A 14,834-nucleotide genomic window follows, 5' to 3' on the forward strand; every position below is an offset into this window, starting at 1 on the left:
TTGTTAGCATGTTTTTTTTCCTGAAGTTTCTAATCTCCATAGTTTGGGAAAGGAAGAAGAGGACGCTTCAGTGTCACCTATCAGTTTAAAAAAACCAGAAGGGGGTGTGGTGGCTTTTGGCAGTGAGAGCTGTTAGTTGAAAAAGTGAAAGTGAAAAAGGAGATCTGTTGGGAAGATTGCTGTGAACAGGAATTTTTAAAAACGGTTTCTGTTAATATAGAAAGGTGTTTCTGCGGGGCATACTTCTTCATACTTTCATGGTGGTTTGGTTAGTTGCTCTGCTCAGCTCACTAAAATGCTGTCCTAGTTTGGCACTGACCCCAAATAAATAATAACCTTTCTTTCAGCAAGGCATGTTTAAATCAACCTTCAGCATGCCAGCATTGGGTTTGTGGCTTCCAGTTTCCTGAGGCTATGTGCAAAGCAATTTGTCTTTCTGTAAAATAGCTTTCGTATCTCTATTATGATACAAGTAAGCAAACCATGTGATTAAGCCAACTTTAAAATCTCAAGAGCATGGATCCTATTCTGGGATCTCCCCTGTGTGGACTACACTGATACACTATTAAGCCTGACCCTGGGATGCCTGTGCCCAAAAGCATCTAATTGTTTTTGCTGTTCTCATGCTTGAATAATGGAACAAATCTCGTGGTCTAAGCAACTGAATGCAGATATAAGAAAACCTATTTGTTTTTTAGGGCTGTGTGTCCTACATCAGCGTCGGCTCTCAGTCCTTTTCTGAGAAGGAAAAGGTGGGGTTGTTTGTCAAGCTGATTTCTGTCAGTTGGGGCCCGTGGGCTGTGACTGAGGACCATCCTCCTGTTGGAAGGGGGTCAGGGTGCTCTGGGTGCAGTGCAGAGGGGCTCAGGGAGAGGAGAAATGCACACGTGGGACTCTCCTTGAATCATTGCAGAAACTTGCTGATGTTGAATGTCACTGAAGCCAAGTAATCGGTAGAAGATAAATTGGACATTGTTTTAGAATGTAAGATGGGTGGATACGTTAGGATATTTGTAATATATAAAAGCATTAACAAATAGCTCTTCTTAATTGGATGCCAACATAGTTTTTTTACTTATGTTTTCTTAAATTCCATCAGTTCTGTTGTCATAAAACACTTGATCGTGTTATGTACCTTAAAAGCCTGATTATGACTAAGAATTTTGAAAGCTTAGGGCACTTTCTAGCGGTCAGTGCTGGGAGGGGTTGTTTGTTGGTCTTCCTTTTCTGAACTCTTAGCATTTCTAGTAGGAGACAATTTCCTTTGAGGTGAAGGCCGAAGATAGACTTGTGACTTGGCTGGAACTGACTTGGACAATTGATTGTTTTGTCAGTGGGTGGACATTGTAGGTGTTCATTTCACTTCCCAGGCAATCACCTCTAACCGTAGAGGGTGGGAGAAACTTACTTACTTTTTTATTGTTTTGTTTTTATTTAGTGGTCTGTTCTCAGTTTGACATTTTTAGCTAGTAGTTCCTGCCTCAGGATTAGGATGCAGTTCTCTCCATTAGCTTTTAGAACCATTCCAGTTGGGATTGGTTAAGGAGTCTAGCCCTGTAGTTATGTAGGAGACCAATGATAAAGCATTCTTAGTGCTTCCTAGGAGTCTCCTTTAGAAAGCACTTTCAGTAGTATGTGGAATTCGGGAAGCCCCCAGGAGGACATCTACTGCTTCACCCATTGCTCTTGTATCTATTTAACTCCTTAACCTAGACTGGATCAGCTTTCCTCACAAGTGTCTCTGGCCCACCATCTCCTACAAACAGCCCTTCATCTGGAAAGCTTTTTGCTTTCCAGAAAAACAGTGCTCATTTGTCTTCCTCCTCTGATATGGTCACAACTGTTGGGATTTTTTTTCCCTCTTGAATTCAGTACCTTATCAGATGAGCCATGTAGGACTGTGCAGCTGTCTTAATTAACAGGAGAAGTGCAATTACTTATGTCACTCCTGTGAAGCTAATTTGTATAATGTGTAATTAAAATATTTTTTGGTTTCCTAAAAACCTCATCCCCTGCTGGCAGGTCATATAAGAAATCCTGATATTTTAAGTGTGACCTCTCTGTGTTGCTAACCAAAAATAGATGCAAGAATTTTTCATTCTTGCATTTTTTCCCCAGAGTTTATTACTGCTTTATTTATCTATTTTGATAAATTTTATACCCTTTTCATTCTGCCCAGGAAATAAATATTGTCAGAGTCTATTTCCCTCCCTCTGATGAATGCCAAGATACCATTAGGTGAAAACTTCTGTGGTCCATGCAGATTTGTCTGAGTTGATAGAGCTGTTTCTGTCAGACAAAGTAGCTGCATCATTTAGTCTGTAGTTTTCAGTGTGAACTCAAAATTATGCCCATAATTTCTTTTAGCTTTATTAATTGAAAATAGACCTGAAAAATAAATCTGAATGCATCTTTAATATGTTACTTTGTTTTTAAGGAGAACACACGAATTGTCAGAGTGAAGGTTATAGCTGGAATTGGCCTGGCCAAGAAGGATATCTTAGGAGCCAGGTAAGAATATGTTGCTAATGTATTAAGGTACAGCTGCTTTTTTATTTTCTTTCTACAACTCTTCAGTTCTCCGTAAATTATTCTGTGCCTCCCTGAAAAGAAAAAATCCAAACTCTTTCGAACTCTTTCAACTGTCAACTTTATAAAATTATTAGAGACTATATAAACGTGAAGATTTCTGCCTTTTTGTCCAGGAGTGACTTGGACAGATCTTACATATTGGCAAAACAAAGTAGAGGAATTTTGGTAAAATAGCTCTGCCATGGAGGACAGATCCATGTCTGTATTTCGCTTCAGGTAGGCTGCAGCTAGAATAACTAGAGTTTAGTTGTAGTCAGAATTCTCATCTGTGCTTGCGAGACTTGGAATGAACACAGTACTAAACACTGGTAGCTATAAGACTGTCTCAGCTCAAATTATGTGCAGGGGTACAGTGGCTTAACATTTGGCAGAGGAATGATCAGACTTGTGAGCTGGTAATTGAAATGCTTTTAGGATCTTGTAGAGTTGGCAAGTGGCAGAATGCATTTTGTGCTAAAGCCACTTTTGCTTCTGGCCTTTGTACAGAGGATCTAGAAAAGTATTGATGGTTTAGTACAAGTTCTGCTGTCAGCTGCTTTGGCATATGTGCAGGAATGTTGTTATTTTAGCACAAAGTTGCTGTGTGTGACATCAGTTGAGCAATAGAAAAATTTCTCTTGTGAAATTAGTATTTTCCCTAAAGCCAGACAGTCTCCCTTAAATTTTTTGTTCATGTACAATTTTTTTTTTTAACTTGAAGCAAAAACAGATCAGCTTTTCTCATCGTAAGTTAAATATGTGAAAACCATATGCTCTTTTGCTGTATGGCAGACAATCCTGATCATCTTTTGTTACTGCTCTGAGCAATTGAATGCTTTGATTGTTCATGAAAAGTAGATATTCATATAATATATTGGGGTTTAGTACCACAGAAAAGGAAAAGGCAGTATGACATTTTAAGCAATAGTATTAGGATATCTTCATTAACAGAAAAATACAGGTTAAACTCAAGCTCTGTCAAAGTCATAGAACACTTAGTAAAATTGTTGCATGTTCGAGGAAGTACCTCAAATTCCAGGTGTTCTAAAATGTTAAGATACTTAATACTTCAAGATTTTTCAGTCACAACTGATTTTTTTTATGCATGTCTTGTTGAAATGTGAGAGGATTTATTAAGTCTGTTCTTGAGAAATAACTGTGAAAGAGGACAGAGTCCAATTGTACTGATACACAGAATGGCATAGCTAATATGATCGTTATCACAACTAGTGTTTATATTAGTTTTATCTCTAAAACTGTGTAGGAAATTATTGTAATTACAAATGTCTATGGTATTTGCAAAGTAATTGTAACCCCTGGTTACATAACTGCTATTAATTTAAGCCTTTTAAAACTTAACTGCTGCTAATGGTGACCAAAAAGGGCATAGAGCAGCATACTACTTGTTTGTATTTTTTTCTTACCAGTGACCCATATGTGAAAGTGACACTGTATGATCCAGTGAATGGAGTCCTTACCAGTATTCAGACAAAAACTATTAGAAAGGTTAGTTATCTTATCTGTGTGGATGTGGTGGGGTTTGTTTGGGGTTTGTGGTATTGTGTTGAGGTTTTTTTAAATCAAACTCCAGAGGAAAAGTTAAAGCTATAGGAAATATGAGAAGTCATCAAAAATTATGTACACTCGTACAGAATTATCAGTATAACTAATGCTCTCCTTTTTTTTTCTTCTTCTGCATAAAGTCCTTAAACCCAAAATGGAATGAAGAACTCCTATTTAGAGTAAGTGATTTTGTTTGTAGCCTTATTACCTGTTGGATATTATGCTGGCACATTGGGAAAAACTACTCACTACTCTCCCTACTTCAGAACTCCACCCTAATTCAGAAATAACTCTACAGTTAACATTCTAAAAGGCTCAAAACCTGCTTTCCTTAGATATAGGTTTGTTAACTCTGGCACAAATGTTACATTTGCAGTCTTGATGTTGCCTTCTTTATTCTGTGAATGTTCAAAAGTGTGTACATGGATTTAGGAACAGTTTGGGATAGTACCAGTTATGGCTTCTTGGTTCTAATAGAAATGCATTGCATAGTAGAATGGCAGCAAGGTATAAATTTGCTGTTTAGCAGAGACCTTTGGTATTTCTTTGCTCCTGCATAAACACAGCGATTTTGTTGAAGACAAGTGCTGGAATTCGGTATATATGTTAATTATCACTATTCTTCTTTTTCATAGGTTAATCCTCAGAAACACAGACTCCTTTTTGAAGTATTTGATGAAAACCGTTTGGTAGGTCTTTTTGTGTTAATTTTTCAGTGTATTAAAGACTTAAATGAAAGCAAGTCCATCAGGATTCAATGTGGAGTAAAAAATAACATTCCAAGCAACCTTAATTTCTATAATGAAACCTAAAGCTAAAGGCAGACCTGATTAATTTATTTATCTGCGATTACCACACTCCTGAAGCTCTGAAGCAGTTACACATTATTACTGTAAACTTCTAATGTGCTTTATCTCATGAAAGCATCATTCTTTTATAGTGCTGTTCACATGATAGGAAATTCTTTGCTGATACTGAAAGCTCTACATTGGGTGTTTATTTTTCCCTACAAACAAAGCAGTATTGATATGTGGTGTGAGAAGCTTCTTCAGTGTGTGAGAGTAGCACGGAAGAAGGCATACAAGGATTTTCTGTGGAAAGCCCAAGAGGTGAACAGTGGATTGTGATCTTGTAGATAGGTGTCACTCTGAGTGGCCACTGGTGAGATAAGGCTAGCTTGTGCTTTTATCTCAGTGAAATCAAAATTCTTCCTCTCACCCAAGCTCTCATTTTGTGTCCCAATGTCTAATTACCTGTATTTGTTCGTGTTTCATTGTAAGTGTGTAAGCTTGCAGCAGTACAGTCATGACACTTGCATCTGTTTCACTGATGTTCCTTGTCACTGGAACAAATACCTTTCCTTCTGCAGGAGTTTGGAACTACTAGGAGGGATTGAATGCTCTTGCACGCCAAACACACTTTCATTCCAAATAAAGGATCTCTTTGTGCTTTGTACTTGAGTGTGTGTTGGCCAAGAAAAACATTTTTTCCTAAAACTTTCTGCATGTGTTCAGTAAACCATTGTATCTTTTATCAAGGTACTGTTCTTCTGAGGTTGGGAAGAGTGAAAATGTGTGTAAATATAAGTACAAACTGCCTAGAATGATGAGATTTAAGAATGAAGAGGCTTGTTTCTTGGTCATAGGCATTACACCATCCCCAGACCATTTACTACTTAACTGGTGATATTACCTGTCCCAAGTATTTCAAATAGGGTGTCTCTTGGATTTATTTAAAAGCCATGTTAACGGGGCACAAGCACTTGTGGCCTACATGGGAGGCTAAATGTGGTTTTTCAGGATGCTCAGGTTTTCATCTGGACATAATATTATGGTTACAGCATGTCCCCTATGACTTTGAAATACTCTGTCCATTGCGCATCTTGTTAGAGCATTGCTGCCACCCCCTGGAAGCCACAAAACATGATTAGAAAGTAGGATTTTTGATTTTTTTGGGGAAGAAGGCCGGTGTTTTCTTTGTATTTTCCACAAGGAGAACTCCTTCACATTCTTCATCTGATCCAGAATATATAAGTTGTTTGATCTGTTTGCATATGGAGAGGAACCAATTGAACATTTTTTTGGTATCAACTAGGAAATGGTGCTTTGTTTGCCATGCATTATTATATTTAGAGATCAGAGTATCATGACCTCATCAGTCACTCTGTAGTTCTGTAATAAAATCCCTATATTTTTCATGGTTTACATCTCACTTGGTGAATGGAACAGGCCATCTCCCTATTTCTCCTTAGCTTGCACTCAGAAACAGTGTTTTTATCCCAGATGTTTTGGGTTGTTTTAAGTAAGACAAATTGTTGCCTTAGCTATGATTGTTATTTAGCATTGACAAGCTCCCTCACTTCTATTAATTCATCCTCACATGTCAAAAATCATAGGTGCCTTGCTAAGTAGCTATGACCAAAAAGGTGTTTCATCTTCTGTGACTACAGCCTGAGAAAGCTGTAGTTGGCTGCAATACCTGTACAGGTATAGCTGAGGAGGAGAGATGTGTTGAGAAGCTTTGCTGGAATCCTAAGCCTTGAGTTACCAAACTATGTCAGTTTATTTTTTTCTTAGGATTTCTTTAGTAAAATGGAAGAAAACATTTCAGACCATCCACTGGGGGAGAAAGTAATGCTTTTATTAAAGGAAACCAGCACCTCCAATGGTTGCACTTTGTCACACCAGTGTGTTACAAACTGTGCCGCTAATAAATTTGTTCCTGAGGAGAGATGAAGCCTTTAGAAATCCTTTTTTTACTTTTCACTCACATATATTAGGGTCACTTGCTGATGTTTTTGGTTTGTGTTTGGTTTGTTTGGTTTTATGGGTTTTTTTTTTTACTGTATTGCTTGAAGTTCAAATGTAACTTTTTGAAATTGACCAAAAGAATCTTTTATGGTATTTTCCTTTCCTCTTCTCTCCCCATCCCAGTCCCCCATCAACATATAACTTTGGAAGAAGTCCTGTTGGTTATAATGAAATAAATGAAGTGTTGTATTTGTTGGCTTTTTATGAATAAGCTAGTATTCATTTATTGCTGCATTCTAATAATGGAATTCAGGTAATGGAGGTTAAGTACACCCTGGAGTATAATTAGAAAACAAATTTGTTTCTTGCAAACAAGGCACTGTGAATTTGAATCTTGGCTCTTTTTTGGGAAGGAGGTATAAATGTTAATTTTACTGCCTTCTAGCTTAAAATACAGTAAAGGTTAAATAAATATGAAGCAGAAAAAACTCATAGTAGTATGACCTATAAAAGTATAAATGGCCTAGTGTTCTCTTCTGTTTGTACTCTTTCAGCAGCCCTAAGTAATTTCATGTTAGTGCTGTAGCATTCTGTACTGCATCATATATGGCTTATGTATTCAAAAGTACATTCGTAACCCAATATTGTTGTTTTTCTAAACAAAACCCACAACAGAAATCCCACTTAACAAGATTCAAGATTGTCTTTTATCAGAAGTCCCACTAGGTGCCAGCAAAGGACCTCTACAGATTATACGAGCCCTTGATGCATTTTGTAGGAATTCTCGATCCCTTTACTCTTGGAAGAATTGACAGTATATTAACTTCTTGACATGCTGATAATTTTACTTAATAAATGAAAATATATATAAAAAGAATTAGTTATGAATGTTGAGGCAATTTCTATATAATTATACAGAATAGCTTTCTGCTATGATTCTGTTTGGTAATGTCTTTTATCTCTGTGCATACTTAGTTCAGTGTTCTGAAGTTTGTGTAGCTGGTCACATATCTGTAAATCACACTGAACTGTAATGAATGTGTCCTTACTCTGGACTTCCAGCAAACAAGAGGAGGTAGTTTAATTTGTAAGAATAATTTTGTTTCTTTCTACCTTTAACAGCTGTAGTTAGAAAAGGTCAAACTAGAAAGAAAACAAATGCCAAATTATTAACCAGAAAAACTTTTTTGGCTCCTATTCAGTTGCACCTCATTTAAAATTATGAATTAATAAACACAGAAGGTTCTACTATGTGCAGATCTTTAGAAAGTGTGATTGCTTAGCAGCATGTGGATTGCAAGATAATGCCAGATTTCTTTCAAGTTTTATTTAAATAGTGCAGAAAAACATTTTCTTAAGGGAGAGGAGTTTTTTATTTCACTAGTTTGTGCATAATTCAGACCTCAGCAGTTTGCTAGCATGGTTACTATTTGGAAATTCAATCCTGGACTTGATACTCAATTATATGGGACTTCATTCCTACCAACTTCCTGTAATTCTAAACCTATGGGTAAAAATATTAGTAGTCATACGCTGCTGAGGAAAGTACGGACACATTGACTCAGCTCGTGCAGCCGCAGCAGGCGTTGCTGTTTGGAACTTGGAAGTTCTGGGAGCCTATTATAGTATTCATTTATGCAGATTCTGGAAGGTGTAATTGAAACAAGGTCAGTAGTGTTTGTCAGTGTGTCGCAGCTGAGATCCTTGGAACATAAGTGCTTTTTAAGTGAAGGCTTTCTGACTGCAAGCAATCGACGGTCCAGAAACTACAGTTCAAGGAATGGCTGACTTATTTCAAGAGGTACTTTCTTTTCAAATGCTAGTGTCTTGTAGAAATTAGGACAAAGACTGCAACTTTTATGGGCTTTTACTGTTGCGATGTACCAGCTCTGGGTTCTGTGCAGCTGCCTGTAGCCTTTCTGCAGAAGAATCTTTGTGGGTTTCATTTGCTAACATGCATGGAAATGAGAACAAATGGCACGCCGGTTAAGATTGCATTTTGCTACTCAAAGAAGCAACACAGATCCATTATCAGAAACCTCTGAAGATTTTTTGGATAGTAATAATTGTATGTACTTCAAAAGATCTCAGAGTTCTGCACCTAGCGTTGCACAAGTGAAACTAACTCCTAGACAAGCTGCTTATGCACCTGTAGTGCAACAAGTAATTAATCAAGAGAAAAGCACAACTGTTTCTTCACTGCAAATAAAAAAGAGCAGTTCACTGCACATTTCCTTGCAGTCTAGGAAGCAGAATGGATGTTCTCAGTTTGGTGATGCTGTGGCTGCTGGTGAAGACACTTCATTCATTGGTATTGGTAGTGAAGGGAGCTGTGGTGCTGGAACTGTGGCTGATCATCGACCTAGTGACAGCCTTCTGAGCAGTGCTGCTCTGGGCAGAGGCAGCCTCAGCAGCATTGCAGCAAGTGACAGTGGCTCGTTCAGTAGTGCTGGCAGTGACTATGGATCATGTGCAAGTACCACAAGTGATGGAGGTTCATATAGTAACAGTATCATCAGTGACAGTGGCAGTGGCTCTCTTTGGACAAGTGACAGTACTTTCTGTAGTAGTGTTGCACATGGTGACTCTTCATATAGAAGCACTGCAAACAAATGTAATCCCTCCAGGAGCAACTCATCTCAGGAAACACTGTATAGAAGTAATACTACTTTTGACCAAGATGTTTTGTCAGTGAGGAAGAAAACTAAAATTCCATTACGACGTTGTTCATCACTGGTTATTTTTCCTAGGAGTCCTTCCAGTACTCCTCCAGCTTCTCCAGTAAGCTCAGGCCAACTACCACACAGAGGCACCTATCAAACATCTCATAAATTAATTATTTCTCCTAGTGAGGTGGCACAAAAAGAAGATCAGACCATTTCCAAGGGACTCCTTTCAACAGCAGTCAATGGACTTAGACTCTCTAAAACGGTTTGCTCTTCTGGCGAGGTCAGAGACATCCGACCGCTTCATCTGAATGCATCATTACAGGACAAAAGTCAGATTTCAAATGGTCCTCAGCAGGCAACCCATGATGAAGTGCCTGATGACTTCTCATGTGTTTCAGTTCATCTTACACAAAGAGCATTTGCATCAAGCAGTGAAATGGTTAATGGCTCTTGCAGTCCAGAGTTAAATCTGAACTCTGGTGCAAAATACCCTCATTTAAAACTGGAACGTAGCACATCTGCATGTCTGCCCTCAAAAACAGATTCAGAATATCAGATTAATATAAATGAACTAGGAAGACCGAATGCACAGATGAGCAAAACTCACCATATTTTCCAAAGAAGTGTTTCCTTGGAAGGATCACGTCAAAAAGTTTCTTGCTGCTTATCCAGCCTTAAATACAAGTGTCATAGTGCAAGGACGTCTCAGTTGCACATACAGTTCAAAGCTGGGAATGAAGGAAAAACAACTGGTGTTAGAAAAAGATATGGAACCTCTAAAAGGGAAATGTCTAGCACTTTGTGGAGGCCCCATAAGGTGAGTGTTGTGGTTTATAGAAAAATGTGATGGTATTTTGCAGTTGAAATTTAGCTGGAAAGTGATAAAAGTTTGTAAGTAAGACTTAAGCGTAGTGATTTCCGAGTTTCCTAATGGTGTCAAATTGTCACCATTAGGAAGTTAATTTTTTAATTATATGTAACATTTGGGTTTTAGATTAGTTTCTTAGAATATGATACATACAATAGCATAGGTGAATAGGTGTTATGTATGTAATAGATTTTAAACAATAGTTTGCTGTTTACATGAACTCAGGGATTTTTTTGTCTAGTTATCAAGACAGGGGAGTAATTTAAACTTCAGATTAAATACTGTAGTTATAAACACCTAACTTTTCGGTAAATTATTTGTAGTTACTGAAGTTGTTTGCAAATAAAATGGTTAAAAATGAGTGATCTTTTAGTTTTATTTCAGATAGGCTTTATTTTACAGAACAGTTTGCTGTAAGTAGAATTAAAGATAAGTCTTGTTTGCGCAGAGAAACTGTAAATACCGTTTGTTTCTGTATACACCCTGAACCACAGGAATTTTCAGTTTCCTCTCACTCTTTTTTTTCCTCCTTCCAACTACTATTTCAGCCTGAGCGCTACAGAGTAACTTAATACCTCTCCCAACAACATTGCTGTTCAAATTATAGTACTTGGGTCTAGAAGGCTTGTATTAAATTTATATATTTTTTTGTAATGAAATTCATGCCCAGCTAAACTGCAGAGGTGTCTACTCTTATTAACTCTTAAGGCAGTTAGTAAAGCATAGGCCACAGGAAAGGTGGATTTTAAGCCTTGTTTAAATAACATTGTGAGGACTAAATTATCTGAATATTTTTATTTATGAATGCTGATAAATATGCAACAATTGATGGTTACTAAAATTGTTTTAACAACTCATTCTCATTGATTTGACACTACTACCATGTAACTACCATGCTTGTTTAGGTAAAGGGCTTTTTGCCAAAGACCTTATAATTATGACAGTCCCTTTCTAAACTAGTAAGACAGTTACCTTGGAGGTGTTAGCCTGGAATTTTCGGTCTTTTGTTGCCCTTAGAGCAGTGCCTGATGACTATACACTTTCTGACTTCTTTAGTGCTATTTGGTTAGAGTTTAAAGAAAAATGGTCTTTTCTTCTTGGGAAACTGTGATTTATGCTTAAGCTTCCTTATAAAAGTCACTGTGGATCACAGATAATCACACGCTCTCTCTCTCTCCATATTGTTTTGATGATTCTTTGTCCCAAAATCACACTGTGAAGTGTGGGGTAAAATCCATAATAAGCACAATCAGAATAGATCCAGACTAATTAAAATGTCAGTTATTTTGAAAGTATATTTTGAAAAAATGTTGAGTCATGCACTTCAGGTACATTTTTCATCAACTTGCACTGCTGGTCTTTGTGTTTAATGGAGCTGATATATGAAAGATATTCTGTATTTTAATCCAAGTTCGTGATTAGACTGTCAGCTAACATTTCCAGAAAACCTCCTAGGACACTGGGCTGGCAGTAGTTTGTTTCAGTTCCCAGGAGCAGTGTTTACAATTGATTGACACAAACACCAGGTACAGGAACCTTTCAGTCCTCAAAAGGCTCATTTCAATCTTTATGCAAAACCAGTAAATGGGTAAATATTCTATAAAACATGTTATCAAAAAATGTAAAAGCTTCCCCCACCAAACCAAGCAAAAACCATAGTTAGCTTCACAGCAGTTCAGCAGTTCACTGGAATAAAATAGATAAATACCATTGTATTTGTTATTAGTCTTTGTGACCAGTATAACAGATTCTATGGCAATCATTTAATTACATAGTCCAGTTAATTATTACGGTGTATTGTGACTCATTTAAAAATAAACAACTCCCAAAATATTTCTCTTGACTCCAGTTAGTCTGGCCTAGTATATTGATATGCTGAGTCTGGGTTCAAATTTAACAAGTTGATACTGGAGTAGCATTTAGTAATGTCAGCTATCTGTACAGGACAGCCATGAAATCAAATCACTGCTGTGGTCAGAGACTCCAGAGGCTGAAGCAGCAAAAGGTCTATGCATTCTTTTCTTCTGTGCCTTGCTACCAGCCTTCAGCCACCTCAGATCACATTTCCTGCTTTCCATAATCAACAGCTTGTTAAAGGCTGCCTTAAAAAAAAAAATCAACACCACTTCTATGATGACTGGCCTTGGATTATTTTTAATTAATTTACAAAATGGGGAATGGTGGTGACTAGTGTGCCACTGTTGGTCTTTAGTGGAAACTTATTGAATAGGTACTGTAGTAGATACTGGAATTTCATTTGCGTGAAGCAGGAGGAAGAGATAAGTCCATGGTTACAGCATTGAAGGTTGTCCTTGACTATGTATTTCTGCTTTAATGTTTTGGGTTTTTTCGTTACTGTTTTGCATTTTTTTAGTGTATCTGCCTCTGCTTAGGGTAGAAATAATCTGCAGCTAAAGCATTTTGACATCACAGGTGTGGATTGGGAGGGTAGGAGTGAATAAGGGAACAGGTTACTTGTCATCATATATACATAAACTCAAAGAGGTACAGAGAAAGGCAGAAACAGTGAATACAATTCCAGTTCATGTAGTATATTAACAAACTTCTAAAAAAATAAAAGTTCTGTTAATCTTTTCCACAAGTATAATATCATGTTGACATCCCTGTTGGCATTAGCTGTTCCTTCCCCATCAGTATCACTCTCTATTGGATAATTTGAATATTGTAAATTTACTTGCAAATCTGAGTCAGCAGCTGTATACCTTTAAAATAATTTCTTATACAATTGAGGGACTCAATTGTGTTACAGGCCTTTTGTTTACAGGTAATTTTGCTCGAGTTTTGTCTCTAGTTATTGAAATGAAATGTTTTGAAGCAAAACAACCCCCAAGCTTCAGAGATTGTGTAAAATAATGTAAAATGATTTTCTACTGTTAGATTCACGTAAGGGAAACCTTTTAGTTGGAGCTCTCGAGCTTTTTTTCACGAAACTCTTCGTAAAAGGTACTATTTGAATCTTGCTGTACTAAATTTAAATTTAGTAAAACAGTAATTTGAGGGGGCTGTGTATGAGGATTTCTCTGTTGAGTAACTTCCCGGCTGATCTGAACATGCTGAGGGGATGAGAACCTGTGACTGGAAGATTGTGATTCCCTTGATAAATGCTGCACCACAAGTTAGTGCTGAATAGTCTGAGGTTGTCTTCTCTCTTGCATTCTCCTTAGGCATAGAGCTTCTGTCATAGCATAACTCCCTCTCAGAAAATAGTGATCCAGCCAGGGAGAAGCACCAAGAGAAGGGAAGGACAGCTGTGGCTTAGCTCCAGCTTTGCACATGGAGCAAAGGGCTGCATGTGTATCAGTGTCCCAGATCTGTGCAAGGAAGTGAGGTGGAGAAGGAGCAGGAAAAGCAGAAGATTATGGAGCCAATACAAGGCAAAGCACAAACTGCATAAAGCATCTCTTTATGCTACTGTGCTATAGTAACCTCATAATCTAACAACTTTCATATTGTTCAGTATTGCATATCTTGAAGGATCACATTACAGGGCCATGTGGTGCATTGCTGTGTCATGGTCTGTCAGTTCAGTCAGGGAGAGTTGGGATTAAAGGGAAGGTGGTGTCTTTCTGAGGACTCATGGGGATGACTGTTAGACCGAAATCACACAGGAGTGTATGTGTTGTGTCTCAGATGAATTTTAGAAGCTGAAGTATACATCAGTACATTGAAGGAAAGACAGTGGAAACTGTGTTAATCACAATAATAAACAATTTATAATTAGTTGTAGGTAATTTCCTGCTTCTTTGCTTAAAGTGACAATGACCTGGAGTGCTTTAATAGTTGGTACTAATTTCTTCTGTTTTTCATCTTGCTTAAATGCTGAGTTTAATTACACCTTCTTCTCTGCCTTTCTTCATGCTTTAGCTTTTGATCAGCAGTCTTTCTTCAGGGGAAGAAAAAGATGGCACACAAAGGATGGGATGGATCTTACAGCCTGGCTATGAATGGTTGCTACGTGGATGCATTAGCAAAGGAAGTGATCAAATAATATTATTTGGTAGTAGCTCGATCCCTGAAGTTTTTCAGGTTTCACAGGTTGTATTTGGCAACTATGAACCAAATGTAACTTTCAGAGTATCATCATACTCTAAGGAAGCAGATACTTGAATATCCCAGTATATTAAAGCTCTGGCACTTTGTAGTCCTCAGCAAACATTACATGTACATATTAAGGAGAAGTTTTATTTGATTGTGCTCTGTGGAGATTATGATTACCCTAATTCTGTTTATAGTCTGCAGCTGAACTGAATTTGGACAGGTTTCTCATGCCAGAAAAAAGTGGGGAAACTAAAACTGCAAAACCATGCAGAGCAGGCCTCCTGAAACAGCTTATGTAAATATGTAATTATCCAGTTTTCAGGGTGATTCATGCCCTTTTAATCTGCCATGAGA

At 37.5% G+C, this 14,834-nt stretch overlaps 1 protein-coding gene across 2 annotated transcripts in view; it reads left to right on the top strand.

The window, feature by feature from the left end:
* NEDD4 (NEDD4 E3 ubiquitin protein ligase) overlaps positions 1-14,834 on the top strand; it is a 49,427-nt gene that overhangs the window by 7,664 nt on the left and 26,929 nt on the right. The window contains exons 2-5 of one of the 2 annotated variants that reach the window (XM_066195996.1): positions 2,438-2,511; positions 3,999-4,077; positions 4,275-4,313; positions 4,770-4,823. In XM_066195996.1, the coding sequence (XP_066052093.1) occupies positions 2,438-2,511; positions 3,999-4,077; positions 4,275-4,313; positions 4,770-4,823 (246 nt within the window). Of the gene's footprint in view, positions 1-2,437; positions 2,512-3,998; positions 4,078-4,274; positions 4,314-4,769; positions 4,824-8,858; positions 10,371-14,834 lie in introns of those variants that run through there. The other variant, XM_066195995.1, reaches the window with a different exon arrangement.

Source organism: Chamaea fasciata, unplaced genomic scaffold (assembly GCF_029207755.1).
Source record: "Chamaea fasciata isolate MVZ Bird 193981 ecotype frontalis unplaced genomic scaffold, bChaFas1.0.hap1 SCAF_14, whole genome shotgun sequence".
NCBI lineage: Eukaryota > Metazoa > Chordata > Aves > Passeriformes > Sylviidae > Chamaea > Chamaea fasciata.